Source organism: Phocoena sinus, chromosome 10 (assembly GCF_008692025.1).
Source record: "Phocoena sinus isolate mPhoSin1 chromosome 10, mPhoSin1.pri, whole genome shotgun sequence".
NCBI lineage: Eukaryota > Metazoa > Chordata > Mammalia > Artiodactyla > Phocoenidae > Phocoena > Phocoena sinus.
The window spans coordinates 6,075,611-6,100,081 of record NC_045772.1 but is presented as its reverse complement, the minus strand read 5'-3'; the positions used below and the strand labels follow the sequence as shown (position 1 = coordinate 6,100,081).

The following is a 24,471-nucleotide window of genomic DNA, read 5'->3' as shown; positions in this document are numbered from 1 at the left end:
GGCCAGGGACTACCTGAGCAGCTGGGCCCGGTGCTGGAGCCGGTGCTGTTGCGTTTCTGTAGCATCTTGCCCTGGAGGCCCGGGACACCGCAGCTCAGGCTGTAGCTGTCGTCTGAGTCTGTAGAGAGGCCAGGGCTGAGGTGGGCCTGGGTGCCCCCCCTTCCAGCACCCATACATCCTGGGGGCCTCAGAGGGGTCACTGAATGCAGTGAAGGTCAGGACTGACCCTCACGTCAGTCCGTTTCTGCTACACGACTACAGGCTAAGTGGCTGGGCCGCTGCACTTTTGAGAAGGACACTGCGGCCCCCACAGAACCGGACAGCTGCCCAGGGTCACTCAGTGACCAGGGCTGGGGGTCCTCATTCCTAGGTTGGGCTCCTCTCCTGGAGAACAGCAGGGAGCAGAGGCTGGATCCCAGGGAAGGGAGTCCCGCCCCCCATGCCGTCCCGGGGACAGCCTTGGGTTACCTGGCATGAAGAGCGTGTGGGCCAGGCAGGAGAGGGAGCAGCTTTCCACACCGCCCACCTTGCTGCAGGACAGCTGGGCCTGGGGTGAGGCCTTGGCCCGAGAAAGGCACTTGCCCGTCTCTGAGGAGAAGGAAGACACAAGAGGGGCTTGAGGGGCCAGGGGTGGCTTTCTGGAGCTGGCAGGGCCCCTGAGCATGGACCAACAGGAACTCCCACCACACGTCCGTCCCCTGGCCAGACCGTCTTGGTGGGAGGGGGCTGGGAGATGGCAGGGTCCACATCCGTTTGGACGTAGGGGGACGCTGGGCCCAGGGAGCGGTTTGCTCCCTTCTCCCTCCAACACCAGTCCAGGCTCTCTGTGAGAAGGTCCACTCCCTGTGCCCCGATCCAAGGGCAGGGCTGCATCCTCCAGAGCAGGTGTCCCTGCCCATCGGGGGAAAGGAACGGCTGAAAATGGCCATGGGCTTCTTGGCAGTGACCAAGCACGGGAGGGTCACTGGGAAGCCCTCTCTGGGGCAGCCCCCAGACACATCCATTAGGTGTTTGACGACGTCCGGAACTGAGCTCTTCAGAGTTTCTCATGTGGAGTCGCCCCAGGGAACAGGCTGAAACAGGGGACTTACAGCTGGAATAACCAATTGCAGTAGGGGCACTGCCAGCCTGGACGATCTTAAACATGTGGCCGAACATTTTCAAGGAAGCGTCTTAAAAGGACACAATCTAGAAATGAAAACAAACTCATGGCCCTCCAGATGAAACATCTGGCCCCCAAACAAACTCAAGACCAAAAGGCCTTTGTTCCCAAAGGATCAAGAAACTATGAACAAAAACACCTGCAGATAATACAAACCAAAAGGGCCGCTGAAGAACCCGTGTTCTCACTGGTTAAGAAACAGAAGGACAACCGTCCACAACCTTCCAAGGGAGACGTTAGCCCTCAGCAGTTCCCTGTACTTCCTCTGACTTCCTAGAGGGGATTGTCAGCAACTACAGATGGACAGCACAGCTTTCTTGTGCGCGCCCGGCCCTGCACGTGCCCGCACGTCCTTGTGGGGACGTGGGGTATGCAGAGTACTGATGCGTCTTTCCCGGAGCCATTTCTCAGGGTTTTGTTCACAGCGAGCACCTTCTAGGGATGAGGTAACATCTCCCTCCAGACAAGAGCAGCCTGGCTTCCGTTCACTACAAAAGCGAGGGGTGAGTTTCCCAAGCTGGGCGTCCTTCAGCCGGGATGCAAATTTCCTGTCTGCGCATCCTCCTGGGTGGACGGGACCTGGGGGGCTGCTGGCTGTGCTGTGAGTTATGAAGCTCTTGGACTCTGACCCGGGGGTCCCACGAGTCCTGCTGGCGCCCACGGAACAGGGGCAAGCTAGCTTACTCAGCTCACATGCAGATGAGATCTGACTCTCCGCTGTGTAAACCATCCATCTCACCACCTTAGGACATCGAAGCCCTCAGAGAAAAGTGTAAAGTCGCCTAAAAAGCAAGAGGGAAGGCAGATCGACTGGCAGTAAGGAAAAAAAGGGGAAAAAAGTACATTTGCCTTATGGTAAGTATATCTGGTTGTGAGAGAATATGCAAGAAGATGAGAAGAAGCAAATTTGAAAAGGGTCAGGGATCTGTAAAAGGCTTGAGGGCACATGAACTTGATTTGCTTTGGTTTATTAAAACCACTCAAGTAAAAACCATAATTCAAAAGGAGTCATGTACCACAATGTTCATTGCAGCTCTATTTACAACAGCCAGGACACGGAAGCAACCTAAGCGTCCATCGACAGATGAATTGATAAAGAAGATGTGGCACATGTATACAATGGAATATTACTCAGCCATAAAAGGAAACGAAATTGAGTTATTTGTAGTGAGGTGGATGGACCTAGAGTCTGTCATCCAGAGTGAAGTAAGTCAGAAAGAGAAAAACAAATACCATATGCTAACACATATATATGGAATCTAAAAAAAAAACGGTTCTGAAGAACCTAGGGGCAGGACGGGAATAAAGACGCAGACTTACTAGAGAATGGACTTGAGGACACGGGGAGGGGGAAGGGTAAGCTGGGACAAAGTGAGAGAGTGGCATGGACATACATACACTACCAAATGTAAAATAGATAGCTAGTGGGAAGCAGCCGCATAGCACAGGGAGATCAGCTCGGTGCTTTGCGACCACCTAGAGGGGTGGGATAGGGAGGGTGGGAGGGAGATGCAAGAGGGAGGAGATATGGGGATATATGTATATGTATAGCTGATTCACTTTGCTATAAAGCAGAAACTAACACACCATTGTAAACTAATTATACTCCAATAAAGATGTTCAAAAAAAAAAAGAAAGAAAAAAACCCCACTCAGGTAGTGGGACTTTCTAACAACCCTCAGTTCTTTCCCGAGTTCCAGGCTGTAACTGCTCCTTTGGGGTCATTATCAGAAAACAAGCCTCCCTTCTCTAGGTCAAAGGCACTGCATGTATTGTGGGGAGGGATCTCCTCTGCAAATGGAAGTGCCAGCTAAAATACACCTACGGGGTTATTGTTAGAAGTCTCAGAAAATTCTCCTACACATGATTCAGATTACAGCCGATGGGAACCTTAATATACCTCTATTATGTATGATCAAAAAACTGAATCCCTGGGGCAAAGTTTCCACGACATCAGCAGAACGATTGGAGGAGAGCCCAGGAAGAGTCCAGACTGAATCTTCCCTGATTGCCAGAAATCATTTTTTTTTTTGGTATCAACATGCAAAGGTTAGGCCAGGCTCTCAGGGGACAAACTCAACAACTCGGGGAGCATCCGTGACCAAGGCTTGTCCTTCCTGCCTCAGAGCAATCACAGCCTTGGATAAAGTAGTTGAAACGTCTTCAGATCTTGTACCAGAACCACGTTTCAATCTGCGGGTACCACATGCAGTACGATCCCTCCTGTGACCTGAAAACACCCAGTACCTTTTCTGCTTGTCAGTGAACTAATCATGGTGTCTGGCTCCTTTCTCTTTCTCATACTACCATTGAGCAACTCTCCTACCCCTTCCTCTTGTTTTTTTTTTTTGGCCGCACCACGTGGCTTTTGGGGTCTTAGTTCGCGGACCAGGGATTGAACCCGGGCCACAGTCATGAAAGTGTCGAGTCCTAACCATTGGACCGCCAGAGAATTCCCTCTCCTACCCCTTCCTGAAGGAGAGACTCGTCTCTGTGTGTCTGTACTTCAGAAGTGTTCATATCCAGAACAGATCTTTTGGATGCTCTACACCAAATCCCAACTTAATATTGTTTTGTTGATGGGACTTATCTTAAAAAATGAAGAGAAAAAAAAAAAAAAAATGAAGAGATCCTAAAATCCATATGGAAATTCAAGGGAAGTTCGAGAATAGCTAGATCAATCTTGAAATATGAAAAACAAAGTAGGAGGACTCACATTTTATGATTTAAAAACACTATAAAGCTACAGTGGTGTATAGGTATGAGGACAAACAAATAGATCAACGGGACAGAACTGAGAGTCCAGAGACAAATCCATACATTTACGGCCAACTGATTTCAAGAGGACGTGAAGATAATTCTACGGGGAAAAAGAATGGATTTTCTTCAACAAATGATGCTGTGACATTTGAAGAACCACATGCAAAAGAATGAAGTTGGACCCCTGTGTCACACATATGAAATTAATTCAAAATGGATCAAAGACCTAAATGTAAGAGCTAAAAATATAAAGCTCTTAGAAGAAAACAGGTGTTATCTTTGGGAACTTAGATTAGGCAATGAACAGTTTCTTAGAAGTGACATAAAAAACACAGGCAACCAAAGGAAAAAAGAGATAAACTGAACTTTACGAAAATTAAAAACTTTCGTGATTCAAAAGACACCATCAAGAAAGTGAAAAGACAACTCACAGGATGAGAAGACAATCTTTGCAAATCTTATATCTAATAAGGGACTTGTATCTAAAACATATAAAGAATTCTTACACCTGAATAATAAAGACAAAGAACCCAATCAAAAAATGGGCAAAGGATCTGAATAGACATTTCTCCAAAGAAGATATACAAATGGACAATAAATACATGAAAAGATACTCAACATTATTAGCCACCAGGGAATTACAAATACAAACCACAATGAGATACCATTTTACACCCAGTAAGGTGACTAGAAGCAAAAAGTCAGCTAATAACAAGTGCTGGTGATGATGTGGAGAAGCTGGAGCCCTCACACACTCTGCTGGAGGGAATGGGAAATCCTGCAGCCACTTTGGAAAACAGTCTGGCAGTTCCTCGAAATTTAAACACAGGGTTACCATATGACCCAGCGGTTCCACCCCTAGGTATATACCCAAGAAAACTGTAAACATACGTTCATACAGAAATTTGTCCATGAATATTCATAACAGCATTATTCATAATAGCCAAAAACTGGCAACTACCCAAATGTCCGTCGACGGATGAGTGGATAAACAAAATGCAGTATAACCATACAGTGGAATGTAAAGAGGAGTGAAGCAATGACACACACTACAACGTGGGTGAACCTTGAAAACATTACGCTAAATGAAACGTCAGTCACAGAAGGCCACACGTTGCATTCCACTTACATGAAATGTCCGGAGTAGGCGAATTCATAAAAGGCAAAAGTCGATTATGGCTGCCTAGGACTGGGGGTCTTGAGGGAAAATGGGGAGTGCCTGCACAGGGTTTCTTTGGGGAGTAATGAAAATGCTCTAAAGTGGATTGTGATTGCGTGACTCTGTGATTATACTAAAACACACTGAATTGTCCACTAAATGGGTGAATTCTGTGGCACGTGATTATATCTCAAAAAAGCTGTTAATAAGAGCAAAAAACAAAAAGAAGAGAGACAGGAGGCTTCCCTGGTGGCGCAGGGGTTTAGAATCCGCCTGCCAACGCGGGGGACACGGGTTCCAGCCCTGGTCCGGGAAGATCCCACATGCTGCGGAGCCACTAAGCCCGCGCGCCACAACTACTGAGCCTGCGCTCTAGAGCCTGCGAGCCGCAACTACTGAAGCCGGTGTGCCTAGAGCCCGTGCTCCGCACCGCAACAAAGAGTGGCCCCCGCTCGCCGCAACTAGAGAGAAACCACACACAGCAACGAAGACCCAACGCAGCCAAAAAAAAAAAAAAAAAAAAATAGTACTTTAAAAAAAAAAAAAAAGGAAGAGAGATAGTACCAGGCTGGACAGGCAAGAATCTTCCAGGCCGGAATCAAGCCCGGAGGGGCTCCAGGTGGCTCTAGGGCCGCACCCGTGGCTCTCTCTAGCATGTTAAATTGCTAAACGTAAAAGGTAAATATGTACACGAGCGGAAGCAGTCAACCTTAGAACGCTTTGAAAACAGAGAGGTTTCCTGCCCGTAACGGGAGCACAGAGGCCTGCAGCAGAAGAGGTGGAAGTCGGTGGCAGTGTTTCCGGATCACCACGTGAAACAGGCTGTTCTGGCCGAAGTCCCGGGGCAAGGACAGAGGAGCCCAAGGGTCCCATCACACACACACACTGTTTGGCTTCCTACTCTGTAAAGAAGCAGGGGGAGCAAGTTGTAAGAGGCACGAGGACGATGCCTGGTGAAGCCAGAGCGGCCTCCTGGGACCACCAGACCACCTCACTCAGACGTTTGCTAACATCTTTCCTAAGGCAACCCATCCTTGCAGGGACAAACTGGTGGTGACATTAGACAACGTTGGTGAGAAGCTTTTCCAGGGTGGCAGAGGAAATGGCCAGTTCGTGGTGTGGCTGTGACCTTCAGAATCCTGGGTAAAGCGTCAAGATGGGACATGCACCGGAACCAAGCCCTAAGGGACACTTTGAGCGCGTCCAGATGGATTGCATGGGTTATAATCACGCTCTAGTAATAGTATGTTTACTTTCTGGATGAACTGAAGCAGTCTCTTGTTGAAAACAATAACAGCACTCATAGGAGCTAAAATATTATTAGATTTTGTGCTCCTTATTTGGGATATTCCAACTTATTTACTTAGTAACATACAGACACATTTTACTGGGAGAGTTATTCATGAATTACTCAGAAATATCACAGTCTTTATTACCCCTAATTTTTCTTAAGAAACAAAAATGAATTTTTCAGAACTTACTGTAAAGTCACCACTTACAGATTTTTTTAAAATAAATTTATTTAATTTATTTATTTATTTTAGGCTGTGTTGGGTCCTCATTGCTGTGCACGGGCTTTCTCTGGTTGTGGCGCGGGGGGGGGGGGTGCTACTGTTCGTTGCGGTGCACGGGCTTCTCATTGCAGTGGCTTCTCTTGTTGCGGAGCATGGGCTCTAGGCACGCGGGCTTCAGTAGTTGTGGCATGTGGGCTCAGTAGTTGTGGCTCACGGGCTTAGTTGCTCCGCGGCATGTGGGATCTTCCCGGACCAGGGCTCGAACCCGTGTCCCCTGCATTGGCAGGCGGATTCTTAATCACTGAGCCACCAGGGAAGCCCTAGAGGTCTTAAACTGAGGTTTTTCAGAGAACCCCCAAAAGCAGACAGTTCACAGAAATTGACTGTTACCCGAGATTCTCAGAACCGGCTGACGGCTACACAGAATAGAGAGCTTGTGCCTAAGACCACTGGAATAAATTCTCCTAGATGTCTGTAACCACTGATTTCCACACGCTCTTTTGCAAACCTTTGCTCTTCATTCTTTGGATCACATTTTCCCACCTTATGCATTTAAGGCTGTATACTTCTGCTTTACCCTATCATGTTTCCCTTACAAATAACTCACCTAGATCTAGGCCTTACTAGTAATAGCCACCATCCTAGATTCTTTTTTTTCTTTTTTAAATAAATTTATTTATTTACTTTTTGGCTGCGTTGGGTCGTTGTTGCTGCACGCAGGCTTTCTCTAGTTGCGGCGAGTGGGGGCTACTCTTTGTTGCGGTGCGCGGGCTTCTCATTGCGGTGGCTTCTCTTGCTGCGGAGCACGGGTTCTAGGCACGTGGGCTTCAATACTTGTGGCACTCGGGCTTCAGTAGTTGTGGCACGCAGGCTCAGCAGTTGTGGCTCGCGGGCTCTAGAGCGCAGGTTCAGTAGTTGTGGTGCACAGGTTTAGTTGCCCCGGCATGTGGGATCTTCCCGGACCAGGGCTCGAACCCATGTCCCCTGCATTGGCAGGTGGATTCTTAACCACTGCGCCACTAGGGAAGCCCCTACCATCCTGATTCTTTAAATCAGTTCTCCCAAGCTATCGCTAGGAAAGCCAACATTTAGAGATGTTATAAAGTATGTTACACGGACGTAATTATGATCGTCTTTGTAGGCGATACATAAAAAAGGAAAATGCCCTCCCATCAGGAGAGACCAGTTCAGCTGCCTTGCAATGTATCTGACTGTTTGTCACAATACCACCCACAGACAATACATCTACAGCTCCACTGAGGTTGACCCCGTGTCTCACATGGACATCTGATTCATGGGTGCCACCCCAGGACCTCAGCTAACTGCCCTGTGGGTCTCTGAGACTGTAACAAGTGAACGACTCCCCAGTACCCTCAGTGAATGATGCCTCCTTGCAAAGCATCTAACGGTAGAACACCTTCTGAGGGACATAATAATACCTGGTGATGCAGACGGTGGAGGCTCTTGGCCCCAACCAGAGGGACTGGACAGCTTTAGTGGTCATCCAAAATGTGTCCCTCACTTAGGGGGATACAGCGAATAATACAGCGTAGGGCATGGCGTGGGGGGCAGGACAAAGCACTCTGACTGCCTAGTGCAAGTCGTTATAGATAATAGTATGACCTTGGATCTTCTGGGCAACCAGGGGAGCTTGTGGCCCTGCCGGCGCTTCATTCTGAACCTGGATTCACAGTACAGGTGAGGTGGAACAGTCTACTTCAAGGCTACATGAGAGAGCAACCTGCATACCGTGGACTTAGGGAGCGGGTGGGACCGGTTTTCCTGGTCAGCCCTGGGAACCCTTCAATCATGGTTCTAGAGGGCCTTGCTTCCAGCACCTTCTGGTAATACCTGCAGTCACACTTGTCTGTCTCATCCTTCCACATCTACTGTCTACGATATCAACTGCTTTCACGTAGAGTCCCAGCAAATGGCTCAGAGACAAAAACGGGATAAAACCTCCCCGACTGACTGTGACCTGACGATCTGACCTCCACCGATGACTCTTCATAGAGGCTGGTTTGGTGGCAGTGGTGAAGATCTGGACAAGCCCTGGTGGCCTCTCCTGCAGCTCTGACTGAGGAGGGACGACCAAAAAGGGGACTGAGAATTAACAAACAAACAAAGAAACATGTCCTCACATCCCTAGAGAAAGCCTGTACCTGATAGCTCTGGTCAGCAGTAAATACCAGACCTCACATGACCCTAATAATCAGTGGACACACCTCGGAAAGCCAATTGAAGGGTGTGGGCGTGGAAAGTCAGCCAGCTCTGGGCCAGTTCACTCAGCGGTCAGGCTTCTGAGGCTGGTGTGAGCCCGGTCTCCCTCAGCGCCCCGCAAAGAGACTGACCTCACCTGCCTTTAGCCAGCACAACTCCGCAGGAGCTCTTCCCCCAAACTCCAGGCAGAACCAGCGGTTTGCTTTGCTCAACCAGACTGCCGGAGCAGCAGAGCAATTCTTACTTAAGTAAGCAAATTCAGCTGTCTGAATGTCTTGGGTTACTAAGTGACGGTATCCATTCTCTGATACTTTCATTCATTCATTCAACAAATCCTTCACTGAGTGTCTGTGGCTGCCGGGCCTGTTCTAGGTGCCGGGGATACAGCAGTGTTTATGGAAGCAGTGAATGTGGACTGTCCAGCACTCAGCCGAGAGGTGCCCCAAGGCCCCAGAGCTCAGCAGCGGAGGGCGCATGAGCCCTGAGCTCTCTAGGAGGCCCGCCCCTTGCCAGGCCAGTGGCGGGTGTACAAAGACCCAGGCGCTCCCCGGTCCAGGCTCTGCTGCTGCTGCACCCCGTGTAACCACCCCTCCCCTCCCACCAGCCTCCTTGGCAGGACAAGGGGAGCTGGGGCTACTGAGGCCTCCACGCTCTGCTGCTTTTAAGTGTCAGCTCCTCCTGAGTCCACAGCTCTGGCTGCACACGCTGACCCCCAGGTCTCCACCTCCGTGCTCCCCGTGCCCCCGCCCCAAGCCGTTTCTGCACCTCCAAGCGTGCTCTCCCCGCTGCATCCCCTCTTCTTCTGTCAGCCCTCATTCCCGTCAGCCGTATCCCACCAGCAGAGAGCACCTGCCCAGGAGCCCCAGCCATCTAGGCACCAGCGGAGGAGCTGGCACCCAGGCCCTTCTCAGGGGTGCTCGCGATGTCTCGCCTCAGGGCACTCACCCACGCAGTCCTTCCGGTTCCAGTCGAGGCGCCTCCCTGGGGGGCAGACGCATTCGTAGCTGCCCTTGGTGTTGACACAGCCCTGGTCGCAGCTCCCGTTGTTCATGCTGCACTCGTCCACATCTGGAAGCACAGGTAGGCGTAAGGGCAGGAGGGGGGGCTGGACGGTCCAGCCGAGGCCACACCCTTGGGGCTGGCAGGGCAGGACCCACCCAGGACAGGAGAGCCGAGAATCCCCTGACCCTGACCCCAGCCTGATACCGTCACTGGATGCACACATGTGGCTGCACATGGCACACACACGAGCTTGCACACACACAGGGTTCCCGCAGACACCAACACACATCCCCCCCTCCAGGAACCTCAGTGGTTTGCTGAACTTGGGCAGCTGAGCCCAGACTTGGGGGAGGGCAGAGAAATGGCACAAAATAAAGTTGCAGTCAGGTCTTGTGGGGCCGGAATGACCAGCACCGGCCCCGGGGTCCTGAGGCCGTATCTCACTGTGGGACTTCGGATGTGCCCTTCCCAGCCAGTTTCCCTCCTGCACAACAGGCACCTGGGCGCAGGAAGTCTCCCCTGAGGCCCCGCCTTCTTTTGGGCCAAAGACCTGCGTGCAGAAGTTGGTGCCCAGGTTTTTGGGAGTCCCTCCAGAAGAATCTGCAGCTCACCCCACGAGCCACGCTCCTAGCACCAGCTGTGCCTGAGCCCACCTAAACTTCACAGCTGCCCAGCAGAGAAATCGTGGCTACCACCAGGTCAAAGGAAAGGGAGAGACACCAGGGACCTCAGGGCCATTCTTGACACCCCCGCCAGCTTCACCCCCCCAAGCCTGTACATCCCCATGTCCCATCATCCGTGGCACCTAAAGGCATCTAGAACCTTCCCTCTCTCCGCATCCCTCCCCACCCTGACCAGGCTCCAGTAGCTCTCACTCCCATGCCTGGAGCCGTGTCCCCACTGGTGCCCTGGGTTCCACCCTCCTAAAAACGTGGCAGCTGGAGGGATCTCGTTATGTGAACTTGAGCCCGTCACATCCCTGCATAAACCCTCCAATGGCTTCTCATTGCACTGGGAATAAAGCCACAAGTCCCCTGGGGCTCACGAAGCCCCGTGTCCCCTCTGTCTGCACCTCCCACCGTGTGCCCCTTCCCTCATGGGACCCTAGCCCCACTGGCTGCCTCTCAGTCCCTCTGTGCTCCCTCTGCCTCAGTGCTTTTGCACACGCTGACCCCTCTGGCATGCTTCCCCCACCGTGACCCAAACACTCCTCTTTTAGGATCCCCCCATTGTCCCCACCCTCTGCCCTTCTCTGTTGTTACCCCCTCCACTGGAATGAACTGTTGGTGGGATCCTCTGTGCAGCCATCCTCCCTTCCGGACTGGGGTTCCCCAGAAACTGCTGTTTCCAGGCCCGTGTCCACAGCCTGGCTGAGGCCTGGCACCCAGTGGATGCTTGCTGCCCATCCCCCCACCCTCCTGCCTTACCCTTGGCTGAGCCCCTCTGCCCACCAGTCCCTCCCAGGCCCATCAGAGTCAAGGTCAAGGTCGGGGTGTGGGGTGCAGTGCAGGTGGCCGTGCGGCCGGGCGCGTGCCTCTGGGGGGAGGTGGCCCTGGCGGGCGAGCTGCAGACCTCCGCAGTGGGTTGTCCCATAGAGCGTGTAGCCGCGGCGGCACAGGCACTGGAAACTGCCCGGGGAGTTGACGCAGATGTGGTCACAGGTCCGCTCGAAGGAGCACTCGTCGATGTCTGTGTGGTCACAGGGAGACAAAATTTGGGAGGAGGTTCAGGGTGCGGTGGATGGCACGGCCTGCCCCTCGCTCAGTCACTCAACAGACCTCTGTGCCCGACAGCCCTGGGGCCCCAGGCTCAGCGCACAGCCGACGCACAGCAAACGTCAGACTTCGTGTCGCTGCCCAATTTTCAATTCCGTCTCCATTAGCCTCATGTGTCTGGGTGAGAAGCTGCCTCACGTCTTTTCTGGAGGTGGGCAGGGCAGAAATGTTTTGAGTAGAAGGGATTATTACGAATCCCTGCCATTTTGATATCTCCCATTCCAGTGTGATTAGGGTAGGTATTTAATCCACACCTGCAGGAAACTAACGGGCTTGCCTGAGGAAGGGGCTGAACTGGGACCTGAAAACAGACCACTTGAATGCCGACCAAAGTGTGTTCCCCCATCACCCCAAGATGTCTCTGGAGAAAATGGGGAAAACAGCACAGACAGAAAGGGGGATGGGGGTAGGGATGATGCTACCCATGAGGAATAACAAAGTAGCCTTGATAGTATGTGACATTTGATTCCGACCACCCTGGCAGCCAGGGTAAAAAGGGAACGAGGGAGGGCCACAGCGTGCTTGTTGCTGGAAAGGAGGAAATGAACTACGTGTTTGCAGGAGACAAATCTATCCTGGCCGTGAGTTCTGAGCAGGGTAGCCCCCATGGGACAGTTGATGGGGGTCCCGAGGGCAAGGCAGACACTGACCTGCCTCTCCATGGGCACTGCAGCTGGAATTTATTCTTTGAATACATTTGCTCACGTGACTACAGACGCACTCATAACATATAAGTTAGTAATAACGCTAGCACGAGGAAGGAATCACTGTGGATGCTCAAAGGAAGATGTAATTCCTCCTGGGGGTGGATCTGGGAAGGTCCCTTGGTGCTGTGGCACCTGGGCTGGACCCTGAAGGACGGGGCCAGCCTGGAATGAAGGAATGAGAGTGGGGGAAGGGCACCCTGGGCAGAGGCTGGGAGGTGACAGCACTGGATCCTCAGGGATTGTGCGGAGCTCAGGGGGGCTGGGGAGGTGTCTGGGGTCCCCATCCCAGGGGCCCTGAGTGCCTGCTGGAGCTGGGGACCCAGGGGCTGTGCTGGAGCAGGGGTGGGCCGGAGTCCCAGGGCCTTGCAGAGCTGAGTCAGGAAGAGGGGGGAGGAGACTCAGCCAGAGCCCGGAGCAGTCCCGCCATCGCCTCCTCCGCGGCCACCGCTGCCCGCCCCTCTCCCAGGGCAGCTGGGGATGCAAAGCCAAGGGCCCTCCCTCAGCCCTCCACAGAACGCGGCAAGGCAGACGGAGAGACAAAGTCAAAGTGCAGAGGAGCCTTGATTGGAACCTGGACAGGTGCTGTGCTCCCAGCGGGCCCCTGTGCCCTGAGAGGAAGACAGGGCCAGGTCGCCCGAGCAGCCAGGCGGAGGCCGAGCCCAGGGAGGGGGAGCGACGGGCTCAGGTCACGTGCTGAGCCCCAGGACAGGCTGGCCCTGGACCCTCCCTCACCAGCCGCTGCTCTCGCCTTCCTCGGGGCCCCGGGGCCTCGTGCTGCCCCAGGCCGGCCTCCGAGCACCGCTATGAGGCCGATGCTACAGCCGCAAGCCAGATGCGGCCGGTGCAGCCTGTGGCTCCTGGGACCTCGTGGAGACGAGACGACGGGAGGCAACAGGGTAACAGCGATGGAGCTGAGCCGGCCCCCCACCCCCCGGCCCCACCCTCTGCGCGTATCCCCGAAGCCGGCTCCTTCTCAATGGCCTCATCTAGCTCCACGGGGCTCCTTCTGGTTCCTCACACCCCCTCAGCCCAACAGCGCCACGTCCTGGCTGGGTTTGCCTCCCTGGCTCCTCCTGGAAGATGCCTATTCATCCTTCAAGCACTTCCCCAGTGTCCCCTCCCCCAAAGCCTTCCCTGACCCGTCTCTCCACTGCCCATCCTCTGGGCTCTCACTGCATCCAGGATGTCTGTGGGACTTGTCCCGGGCTATGATGCTTGGCTTCTGCCCAGGTCTCTCTTCCCATTACCCCTGCTCCTGGCAGGTGCCCAGGGACCCTGAGGAAGGGCTGCTGGAGCACGCCTGCCACGTGCTACAGCTTCCACCAGGTGGCAGCATCCACCCGGCCTCTGAAGCCACTGCCGGTGGCCTGGGAGGCCCCCCTCTGGAGGGTGGAGCCGGCGCCACCTGGAACACGGGCCGACCCCTCCCTGGGCCTCAGGTCCCCTCTATGTCAGGGAGAGGTGGGGCTGGATGGCTTCTCAGGGCCCCTAGAATCATAAAGGATGGGAAGACAGGAGGGCAAGCGCACAGGCTAGGGACACAAAAACTACCCCCGGCCCCTCAGGCCCGCCCCGGCCGGCGGACAAGCCCACCCCAGGCTCGCCTACCCTGCTGGGAGCCTGTGTGGCCTGAGAGGGGCGGGACCCCACGAGGACCAGGGCGGCTCACCTTGGCACGTCCGCTCGTCCGTCAGCAGCTTGTACCCCTTCCGGCAGCCACACTCGAAGCTGCCCACGGTGTTGCGGCAGAAGTGGTCGCAGCCTCCGTTGTTGACCAGGCACTCGTTGATGTCTGCGGAGCCGGGCGGCAGGACGAGGCGAAGAGAGTGGGCTGGGCTGTGCTGCCCGGGCCGCCTCGGTCCCCCGGCCGAGCCCAGGAAGGGGGGCTGGCTCACAGCCGTGGGGGTGGGAGGACGGGAGACACCGCTGCCCCCAGGACTTGGCGAGCCTGGCGTTCGTGCACCGAAGGGAGGGGAACTGGTGTCTGCGGTGCCGGGCCAAACAACAGGGACCGGGACGCTCCCACGCCCTTTCATCCCCGGGGAAGTGCCAGGGAGGCGGGGAGGTGCCAGGGAAGAAGGGGGCTGCTTCCCGGAGGCTGTGACTCTGGGCTGGGCGAGCTAGTGGACCCCTGGGGCCTCGGCTCCCTGTCTGTTAAAATAAGGATCAGAGGCGCCCCTACTTGGAAGGACATCACGAGGATGAAGTGCAATAACATCCCTAAGGCGCCGGTGCTCAGCCAGGGCCCAAACAACTCTTTACAAAGTAGGTTTATTGCTCCTGCTTTACTGACGGGGAGACCAAGGCTGGGAAGGTAACTGGCTCCAGGCGCCGTGGCTGGTGGCCGGAACGGGCGCTCCTGGGCCGCCTCCCTTCCCAGCCTGGTTCCTGCCGCTCCCCGCTCCCCATGCCTGGAGGTGAGTTTGAGCTGTTCCTTCACTGGGCATGTCACGAGTTGCAGCTGCACCCTGAAGGCCCCCCAGCGTGACGCCCCCAAGCATCCCTGCCGGTGGGCCTCGGCTTGCACACCTCTAGTGATGGGAGCTTCTTCTCTCACGAGCTCCCCCCAACCCCCATGAGCTCCCTCCCACCCTCCTTGCCCTGCTCCCCTGGGCTTGTTCCCTGGGCTTCCGGTCCATCTGGCAGACTGAGCTGTCAGAGACCCTGTCCCTGAGGTACCTTTTCTCACTCCGAAGTTCCTCTTGGGCTCCGGCTCCCGGGCCCCCCATGCTGGTCACCCCCCGCCGGCCCCCCAGACCTAGCCAAGCAATTGGAAACAGAAGTAGGCGATGACGTCCAGGAAGGTGTCCCCACCCTGACTGGAGGAGGGCACAAAAGGAAGCGGTGAAAGAGGCATCCCCCCACCCCCGGCAGAGAGTGGGCTTTCTGTGCTGGTCACTGGCCACATCTTAACAGAGCTGCTGACTCAGACTCCAGCACCCGCTGAGCCTGGCCTGAGTGTGAGGCCCGGACACCCCTGTCCCGTGTAACTGGCACCGCCAGTTGTCAAGGTCAATCTGTCCCCATTTCCCCGAGCCCCGCGGAGGAGACTTGGTCCTATTCCAAAGACTCCGGTCTCAGGCGCAGCTTCTCACCACGCTGCTCCCAGCTCTTTTCCTCAGATCGAACAGGCTGGACTTGACACCTGCTGAAAAGTCCTATGGCAGCACCCCCACAGAATGCTCTTCACCCCAGAACAAACCCCCAAACGTCAGGAGAACGGCGGGGGCGTTAAAGAGAGCAGGGCTGAGACCCCTGGGTGGGCAACCCTCGGAGCCTTTGCGAGGGGAACGGGCACAGCGAGTCGGGCAGGGGCAGACCCAGAGCTGCTTTCCTGTGGAGGCCCGGGTGGGGCTGGGCTCTGGGGAACACAGGACACTCAGGGGGTGTGCCCGCCACCTCCTTGCCCTCGGCCAGCCTCCCCGAGGTACCTCTGCCCCAAGGACCCATTCTGTTTGCGTATGCTGGTGATTTTGGTGCCAGGAAGATGGGAAGGGCGGGGAATCTGAGGCGGGGAGGCCGCTAGGGTGTGTGTGACCCTGGCTCCGCCTCTCACGGGCTGGGCCTACACCTCTCTGCACACAGGAGGTACTCTACGTGTGCACCAAAATGATGGCTAAAAACAGAGACCGCTCAGCACTGCGAACTCTGCATGCGCTCCGAAGCCGGTGTTTCAGGAACAAAGCGGCCTCAGGATGAGCCCACGCCCCAGAGGAAGTAGTAGGACCCTCTGGGGGTCACGGCACCTGCTGGGCGGGCGTCACCTCGTGCTGGCGGCCAGGCCAAGCACTTTCTGGCAAGGTCTCGTGTGATGGTCAAAACAACCCGAGGCCAGATCTCCCACTTTCCAGGGGAGGTCACAGCTCCACGCAGGAGGCCGACTTGAGCCCAGCCCCAGGTGTCTCCAAAGACGGCCCCGCCAGTGCAGCACGCTGGCCCTGCGGCCTTCAGAGGAAGCAGACCTCAAGTGCAGAGAGGGCCTGTCCAGGACAGAGGCTGGGGCTCTCCGTCGCCCCCTCCCCTGGGGGTTACAGGAAGACAGGGGAGATTCTGGCTAAAAGCCTCTGACAGGAGAACGGAGGGCCCTCTCAGCTCCGTGACCCTGGGCAGGGCAAGGCACCTCTCTGAGCCTCAGGTTCCCCATCTGCAAACTGGGCCGCTAGCAGGTGCCTCTCCAGCATCATTCACTACGACTGAATGCGCAGATGGGGCTCGCCTCCTTGGGAATGCCTCAGGCCTTCTGGAACCCCCTAATCCCATCCCCTACCCCATCTGGGCCTGGCGGCTCAGGGGCTGTCATAGCAGCTAGACAGGAGGTGCGAGGCGCTGTTCGCTTGAGGCCCAGGCTGGTGTAGCGGGCTGCCTGGGGGTCAGAGTGGGGGAGGCCCCGTCCCAGGCTCTAGACTCAGCTGTGGTGAGGGGGCAGGGGGCTCGCACGGCCCCTCGGCCTTCACTCTGATGAGCCTCTGCCCCCTTTCCACCTCCCGCCCCTCCAAGACCTCCCTCCTTCTCTACTGTGCTCCCACCGGGCCCCACCAGCGGCCAGCAGTCCCCTACCTGGTTACAGAGGCTCACAGTCTCCCCTCCGCAGCCTGGCCCAGCCCGGCGGCCCCGCCCTCCTCTTCTCTGCACGATTGGATCCTGTCTCGGCAGCCCCTCACCCCACCCTGCCTGGGGAACGAGCAGCCCCTGGAAAGCCTTCCCTGACGTTCTCTCCAGAGTTAGCTGCTCCCTTGTCATGGGACCTGCCCTCAGCGGGATGACAGACGGGGCACCTGGCTCCCACCTGGAGCCCCAGGGCCCAGCATGAGGCCTGCACAGGAGGATGGGGCACTGAACAAATGGATGAATGAATGAGTGAATAAGCGAGTCGGGGGGCTGAGAGGTTAGTGGAACATTCGATGCGTCACCCAATGTTTGAACATCAGTGCGTGTTGGGGGGAAAGGTGCGGGGTGAGCTATGGGAACACGCAGTAGGTTGGTTGCTCCTGTCCCCCTCTGCCCACCCCACTGAGGGGGCACAGCCTGGCAACTCAGGGGCCACGTGGATGAGGGTTTTGGGTGGGAGCAGAGGGCGGGCCTGTGGGAGTGGGCTGGCATTACTCTGGAGCAGCCTAGGGGGAGGGCAGGTTGCTGGGCTGGGCTGGCCGGGCACAGGGCAGGTGAGGGAAGAGGGCCAACAGGCGGGGCTGGGCGTAGTTCTCCCAGACTGTTCTGGCAGGTGCTGGGAGGAGGGGCTGGTGTCCCTGAGGAAATCCAGGCTCTGGCTCAGGAAGTTGAGGCCCCAGACCTCCGTCCTCTCAGAAGGGCCGATTAGCAAGGTGCCCGCTTCCCAATATCAAGCAGGACAGAGCCAACCAGGGAGCCCTGAGACTGGACTGTCCACACTCTTGAGACAAAGCAAGGGCACGGGGCAAACCCTGCAGAGCCCCCCATGGCCCTGATGTTTTGGGGCAGGCCTCCACCTGCCCACGTGATCCCCGGCCGTCCTGGGTTTTCAGCTCTGGATTTTCCCAGACCTCCAGCCACTGGTCTTGCTTAGCAATGACCTTCTGGCTTCCAGAAAACACTGAACCTTCGATATCCTCCTCTGGGCCCTGCCAAGACCAGGGCGTGCACGCTGACCGAGGAGCCAGCACCCCAGGACCAGGGCCTCGGTTTGTCGGGGATCCCCAGCTGGCTTGCCCCCTGCCCCGAGCCCCCGCACCCTGCCCTGCGCCCCTCCAGCCAGGCCCCGGGAAACTCAGACCGTAAGCCCAAGGTTCTAAGACACCAAACCCTGGGGTCTCGAGGTCAACATTTGGTTTCCAGAGTTCCCTGATTTGAAGACGCTCTGATGTTCCTACTATGTGGTCCTGGACCAGTCCCACGATCCTCAAATTCTAATAAATATAACAACACTCAGACAGCTCTTCTCCACCTCCGCTGCCACCCCGGGCCCAAACCATTGTCACCTCGAGCCTGTTCTGCCCGACCCTGCCTAGAAACCCGTCCCAACAGTGGCAGGGACTGTCTCCAGACGAAAGCCTGGCCTGTGCCCCCTTGCCCAAGAGTGTCTGGGGCCTGGCCGAGGCTCACAGGATGAAGGGCCAACCCCTTCTCCTGGACCTCCCTTGAACCTTCCCCAGATCTGGGCACACTGGCTGCTTTGGGTCCTGGAACCCCAGGCCTCTGCACAGCAGTCATGTTGCCTGGATTAGAGCCTCTTCCTCTATCCTCCCCGCTCTCCCTACCCCCTGCCCAGACTTTAATTTTTAAAGTCTGTCTTCTTTACTCAATAGAAGATCCCTGGGCACAAGGAATTTCTGTTTCATTCCCTGGTCTCCCCTGCACTTACACACAGGAGGAGCCCAGAAAACCCATCTGGTGCATGCGTGAACGAGAGGACTTCCTGACTCCAGGGCAGTGGGAGTGAGGAGGGTCGGCTAAAGGCAAATGAGCAGCTCTGGGTAAAGGGTCCAGTTGTTTCAACACAGGAAACATGGTCAGAAGCTCAGACTGGCGGGCCTGGGGCTGTGTGGACAGCTCCCTTCAACATCTCCCCCTACGCCAGACTCAAGGTGGGGTGAGGATGGATGCCCCTCTCGCCAGCAAGGATGGGCAGGGGGCAGCAGTCAGCGTCCCCTTAGGTGCTCCTTGTGGGCGATTTGACTGCCGAGGCCCCTATCCAGCCCAGACAGGTCAGCTCCCAGCGGTGAGCTCCTGGCCTCAAGTCCGGAATTAAGCCCTGCCCTACCCCTCTGGCCCTGCGTCAGCGCTGTGCCTTGGACGGGGTGTGGGTGGCCCGATTCTACCTTCTTCTGTCCTGGCTCCAAGGGCAACTGGCTGGACCTGCTGTGACACTGCTGGGCTGAGGACGGCTGGGTCTGCAGTGGACCCTGGCCAGCCCTCCTGGCATTAAGCCCACGTGGCAAGGCCTCAGAGAGCCCCCGCCCACCCGGAACACACCTCGCTCTAAGTGGGCTGAGCGGAGGCTATAGAAGGACTTTATTTTCAGATAAACAGGTGGAAGAACGGTTATTTCCGTCAATAATCACTAGGTTCTTCCCAGCAGAGCGGCTGGGGAGGAGAAGTCATATGCTGTCTATTTTTACAGGCTTCAGAAGCCCATCTCAGACTATTTAAAATCACCGGAGCCTCTGCTGTCAATCTTCTCACCCACTGGGCTTTGGAAGTTCTAGCTCCTTTGCCCTTCCATGCTGGCCTCCGGGCCTGCCCGCTTCCCGGCAGAGTGATGGGAGGAGGGCAGCCAGCCTGGGCAGGGATCTGAGGGCTGGTCTGGGGAGTGCTGAGGGGCTGCACCTCACTCCTCACAAGGGCTGCCTCCCGGCCCAAGGCCCGCAGCTCTGGGGGTTCCATAACACCCCAGGTCTTTGTCTGGGCTGGTGCCCCTGTGCTGTAGGGCTGGCCCCTTCAGTCCTAGGGCTCAGACAGCTCTGGTTTCCCAGCCCCTTTGCTTCCTGTTTCCTGAGGGGTCCCCAACACGGCTGAGCCCCCACGGGCCCTCAGGAACCTCAGAGTGAGCCGGGGACAGTGGGCAGAGAAAGCTCACCCTTCTCTGGCTTCCAGCAGCCGGCAGACCGGCCCATTCCTGACCTTCCCAATCCCTATTTCTAATTTTGCATCTTTAGTCCTCCGGTTGAGATCCCCCCGCACACCTTCCCTCTTCCAGTGACGAGGACACACAGTGTCCTCAGTTTTCTAACGCCGACAAGAAGACCATCCTGGCCTGGTCTGAGCCCTGTGCCCTGCTGCCCCCAGCTCTGCAGAACGCACCCCGGCCAAGGTGAGTGAGCACGGGAGCCGGCCTGGCCCTGCCCCCTGGGAGGCCACAAGGAACCTCTGCCGGCCCAGGAAGCCCAAAGAAAAGGTACCGCGTTTGTTCAACCCAGGGTGAAGCCCCATTCTTCGATATCAGAGCCCCGCTTGAACCTGTCAATATACAGTGGAACCGGGTTCCCTTGAGCCTTGCTGGGGAGCGCTGGCGCTGACTCTTCCTCTTCTTAGCTTCTCCAACAGAAATGCACGTGGAAGCTGACCACCCTCGCCCCTGAAGCCATGTGTGGTCGCACACCCGGCCCAAGTGTGCTGCCCCGCTCCTGCCCTGCCTGTACCGCCCGGGGCCCGGCGAGGGAGGTGGCGCGCACTGACCTTTGCACGTCTTCCCATCCGGCTGCAGTGTGAATCCAACTGGGCAGCTGCATCGCACGCCAGTGGCCGTGTCCTTGCACGTCCGGTCACAGCCTCCGTTATTTACTGCACACGTCTCTGAGGAGGGAAAGAGAAAAAGACACTCTCAGTCTCCTTGGACAGAAGCCACCACCTTTCCCCACCCGTGGGGGGAATCTCCTGAGACAGGAGACCTGAGTTCAAATTCTGGCTCTGGGGACTTCCCTGGCAGTCCAGTGGTTAAGACTCCGTGCCTCCAATGCAAGGGATGCGGATTCGATCCCTGGTTGGTGAACTAAGATCCCACGTACCGCGTGGTGTGGCCAAAAATAAATAAATAAATGAATGTTTCCAATGCAAATTCTGACTCTGATACACTCTAGCTGTGGGGCCTCTCTGAACCTCAGGCTCCCCATCTGTAAAATGGGAGAATGACACTGTTTCCCCTCTGATGATGACGGATGGGAAAACTGTTTGCAAACTGCAGGGAGTGGTGCCAACAGGGTCCACACCACCACCAGGGCCAGTGCTGAGATCGGCTGGGCTGGTATTTAACCGCCCAGGGACAGATTCCTAAACCCTTGCCTTGCCTGGACTCGGACTCCAAACCCAGACTGGCAGTTACTGGGGCTCCCAAACTCGTCTCGGCGCGGAATGGCTTGTGGCCCCGGCCGTGGAGTCGCAAGGGGAGGTTCCCAGAGCCCGCACACCATCCATCCCCTTGATGAGGCTCTCGGCCCAACATCTGTTCTCGCTGAACGATAAGCCAAAGGCGTCTGTTTTTTGTCCACTTGAAGCTAGTCTAGTGCTTTTTTTTTCCTCTTGCAAATTCAAAGGGCTGGAGTGGCTGGGGCATAACTAAGGTCACTGAGCTCGTCGTGCGGTGAGAATGATCCTCCCCAGGCCCGGAGAAGGGGCTGGCACAGCCGGGTCACCGGGGCACGTGGAGAAGCCTAGTTCCCGGGCCTCTGAGCCTTTCAACCTGGGTTTCTTCCTGAGCATCTGGCGTGCTTTGGTGTTGTGGGAACTTCCCTCTCCCCTTTGCTGCTAGGAAGGGAAGTGCCAAGGTCCCCCACCTCTTATAACCTGAAATCCCCTGCCTGTCTACCGTGGCTGCCCCTGGCTGCCTGGCCCCAGCGGGTCTCTCCCCAGAACTTCCCCCTACCCCATTTATTCTGTCTGTCCTTCTGTGGTGTCTGCATCCCTGCAAGGTGCATTCCGTTTTCTCCGGGAGGAGTTTGGGGATGAACACAGGAGTGATGACTAAATGAATACATACCCCCAGTTGCCAGGAGTCTCTGCTGCTAATGTCTTTCCTTTGAACTTCAACTTGTAGGGGGTGGACGGAGCAGGGAGAGGAGGAAACTGGGCTTTCGCTCTGTGTATGTGTGTGTGTGTGTGTGTGTGTGTGTGTGTGTGTGTGTGTGTGTGTGTGTGTGATTCTGTGGGGTGACCACAATGGCGGTTGTCCTTACATCCTGAACTCGGGGGCTGCCTGCTGCCTGGGGCCGCTGCCCGTTTTCTCGAGGCTGAAGTCTTCACCGCGGTAGGACAGTGTCCTTGCCCCTGCCTCTTCCCAGGCTTTCAGCGTGTCTCCCCATACTCTAGCCCTCCAGCTTCTGTCTGCCTGCTGTGGGGCATGTTGCCCAGTGGCTGGGAGGCCTCCTGCCTGCTCTTGGGTCAAGGTCAGCGCAGAGACCTCCACGAGCAGCCTCCAGACGCAGAAAGGAGGCCCCCGCCCTCCGTGTGCGCATGCGGGCTGGCCTCCACGTGCGCGTGGGCCAAGCTCTGACCCGCACACGCCTGCGCAGGCCCTCTTGCCGCCCCCACCGCCCGTCTGCTGGGGCAGTGGAGGTGGGGAGGCCAGGGTGTGACTCTGGCTCTGTCGCTCACTGAGTGACCCAGCGAGTCCGCCCCTCGGGGCTCGACCTCAGCACCTACACCTGGCAGGTGAGGACAGCAAGCCTTCCCTCCCAGGGCTGAGGGGAGGATCAAAGACACCCCACACTCAACAGCGTCTGGCCCAGGGCCCAGCCTGGAGCAGCTGCTCAACAGTGTTAAGCTTCCTGCCCTGAGGCTACAACCAGAGAGGGAAACCCCGCCTCCGGCCCTCAACTCCAGAGCCACGGCACCCCCATGTGCCTTTCCAGCCTTTTACGTGGGAGAGCCCCTCTCTGGAGAGGGGGCAGAGAACCTGCCTCTTTTCCAGGTGCAGGTAGTTAAGGCTCAGGCCTTGGAGAGGCAGGGGGCAGGTAGCAGAAGGTGCTGAGAGCTTGGGCTGGGGCACAGCTGGGAGGCCTTACTGGGCGACAGCGGGATGACCACTGGGTCTCTCCATGGTGGTGGAGGTGGGACGTGGCGTGGGCACCGGGGACTGTGTCCCTGAAAAATGGACCCGGCCAACCAGGCTCCAGGGGGCTTGCAGGCCCTTCCTGTCTCTGGAGGCCCTGATGGGACTCGGAATCTTGGGCCTCCCGAGCGAGCAGGGCCCTGGAGACCTGCTGGCCGCACCTGCCCTCTGGGTAGGAGAAGGAGGCTGAGCTGGGGCCGGGGTCAAGCCTGGATGGTCACCCGCTCTCTGCGCCCTCAGGGCAGGTCTCTCCCCTGTAGCGAGCACCCTTTCAGTCTCCTGTGTTACCCTAGACACTGTTTGGTACAAGAGCTCTTCGGGCTCCCCTGGGTGCTGGCCAGCCCATCCCACAGGCATTGCTGCACTAGGCTCCCCCACGCTACAGCAGCTCTGTGGACGGCCCCTCGCCTTCCAGGTGCAGAACTGGTGCGGAACACTGGGAGTCGGCGCAGAGCAGCGTGGCTGGTAAGGGGCAGGGCTGGTGGGACCCGGTGGGTGTACTCCAACCCACCAGCAGGCTCAGATCTCCATCCAAGCCAGCCCCAGCCAGCCCCAGCCGGGGGCCCGCACAGCCAAGCGCGTACTCGGCTCTCTAGCTCCCGCCCAGTGCGCCCTGTCTCCACGGGTGCTACTCCACCTGCCCCAAGGATGCTTCCTAGGAGGTGCCTTCCCCCACCATGGGCCCTTTGCAGGTGGAGAAACTGAGGCTCAGAGGAGTAAAGGACCTTTTCTAGGCAGGATTAGCTACACGATTTGTGGGACCCAGTGTGAAATAAAAGTGAAGGGCCCCTGTTCAAAAATTGTTAAGAATTTTCCAACAGATAGCCGAGCACTCAGCCAACTGTGGGCCCTTCTAAGGGCAGGGCCCCGGGTGAGTGCACAGGTCACACAGCCACTGGGAGAAGCCAGTACTGGAACCCAAGACTGCGAGGCTCCAGGCTGTTGAGTGAGCCAGGCCTCCGGGGGGGATCCTCGGGGGCGGCCTGCAGTGGGGCAGCAGAGCCAGTGGCCTGAGGGGGCAGCGAGGTGCGCCCACGGGCCTCCTCACCCAGCGAGAGGGGAGGACTCTCACCCACAAGGCTGGGCTGGCGAAGGGGGTAAGGCGGGGCATGGCGTCGGGGGACTGAAGTGGGGAGGGGCTTGGGAGTGAGCCCCTCTTCAGCAGATGGGAAAACCCCAGATGTGTTAAAAGGCCAATCTTTAGTGTTTCCCTGGGGGAATTCCACTTTGGGCCACGCCGGGCGGGGTCAGCGGGGAGGGGAGCGGTGGCAGGGGCAGCCACTCAGCAGGACCTGCCGTGCAGCCTGGCCGGGGCTCGGAAGGCAGCAGGACGCCCCTTGAATTGGCGCTGGGTACTTGCACCACCCTAGGTCTGGGGCGAGGTCCGGCCTGAAGGACAGTCTCAGTCACAGTGTCGTGGCTGACACAGGAGCCACAGGGGCAGCAAACACTGCTCGGAATGCTGCCCCGCAGGCTCGGGCAAGTCCCTTCACGTCTCAGAGCCTGAGCTTCTGGCCGCGTGTCGTGGAGATGTAACACCTGCCACCTGGTCCTCGCGAGGCCCAGACAAGGTGCGCGCGTGACGCTGCTCGGTGAGCTGTCACAGTGGTGGCCGCACGCTCACCCCTGGTGCCAGCCTTAGGGCCTCCGCCT

General features: G+C 57.0%; 1 protein-coding gene across 3 annotated transcripts in view; it reads right to left on the bottom strand.

Annotated features, from left to right (window-relative positions):
• SCUBE1 (signal peptide, CUB domain and EGF like domain containing 1) overlaps nt 1-24,471 on the bottom strand; it is a 130,328-nt gene that overhangs the window by 16,693 nt on the left and 89,164 nt on the right. For all 3 annotated transcript variants that reach the window (XM_032647262.1, XM_032647263.1, XM_032647264.1), the window contains 6 exons: nt 20,451-20,567; nt 13,969-14,091; nt 11,390-11,506; nt 9,761-9,883; nt 469-588; nt 14-118 (listed from right to left, as the gene is read on the bottom strand). In XM_032647262.1, the coding sequence (XP_032503153.1) occupies nt 14-118; nt 469-588; nt 9,761-9,883; nt 11,390-11,506; nt 13,969-14,091; nt 20,451-20,567 (705 nt within the window). The remainder of the gene's footprint in view (nt 1-13; nt 119-468; nt 589-9,760; nt 9,884-11,389; nt 11,507-13,968; nt 14,092-20,450; nt 20,568-24,471) is intronic.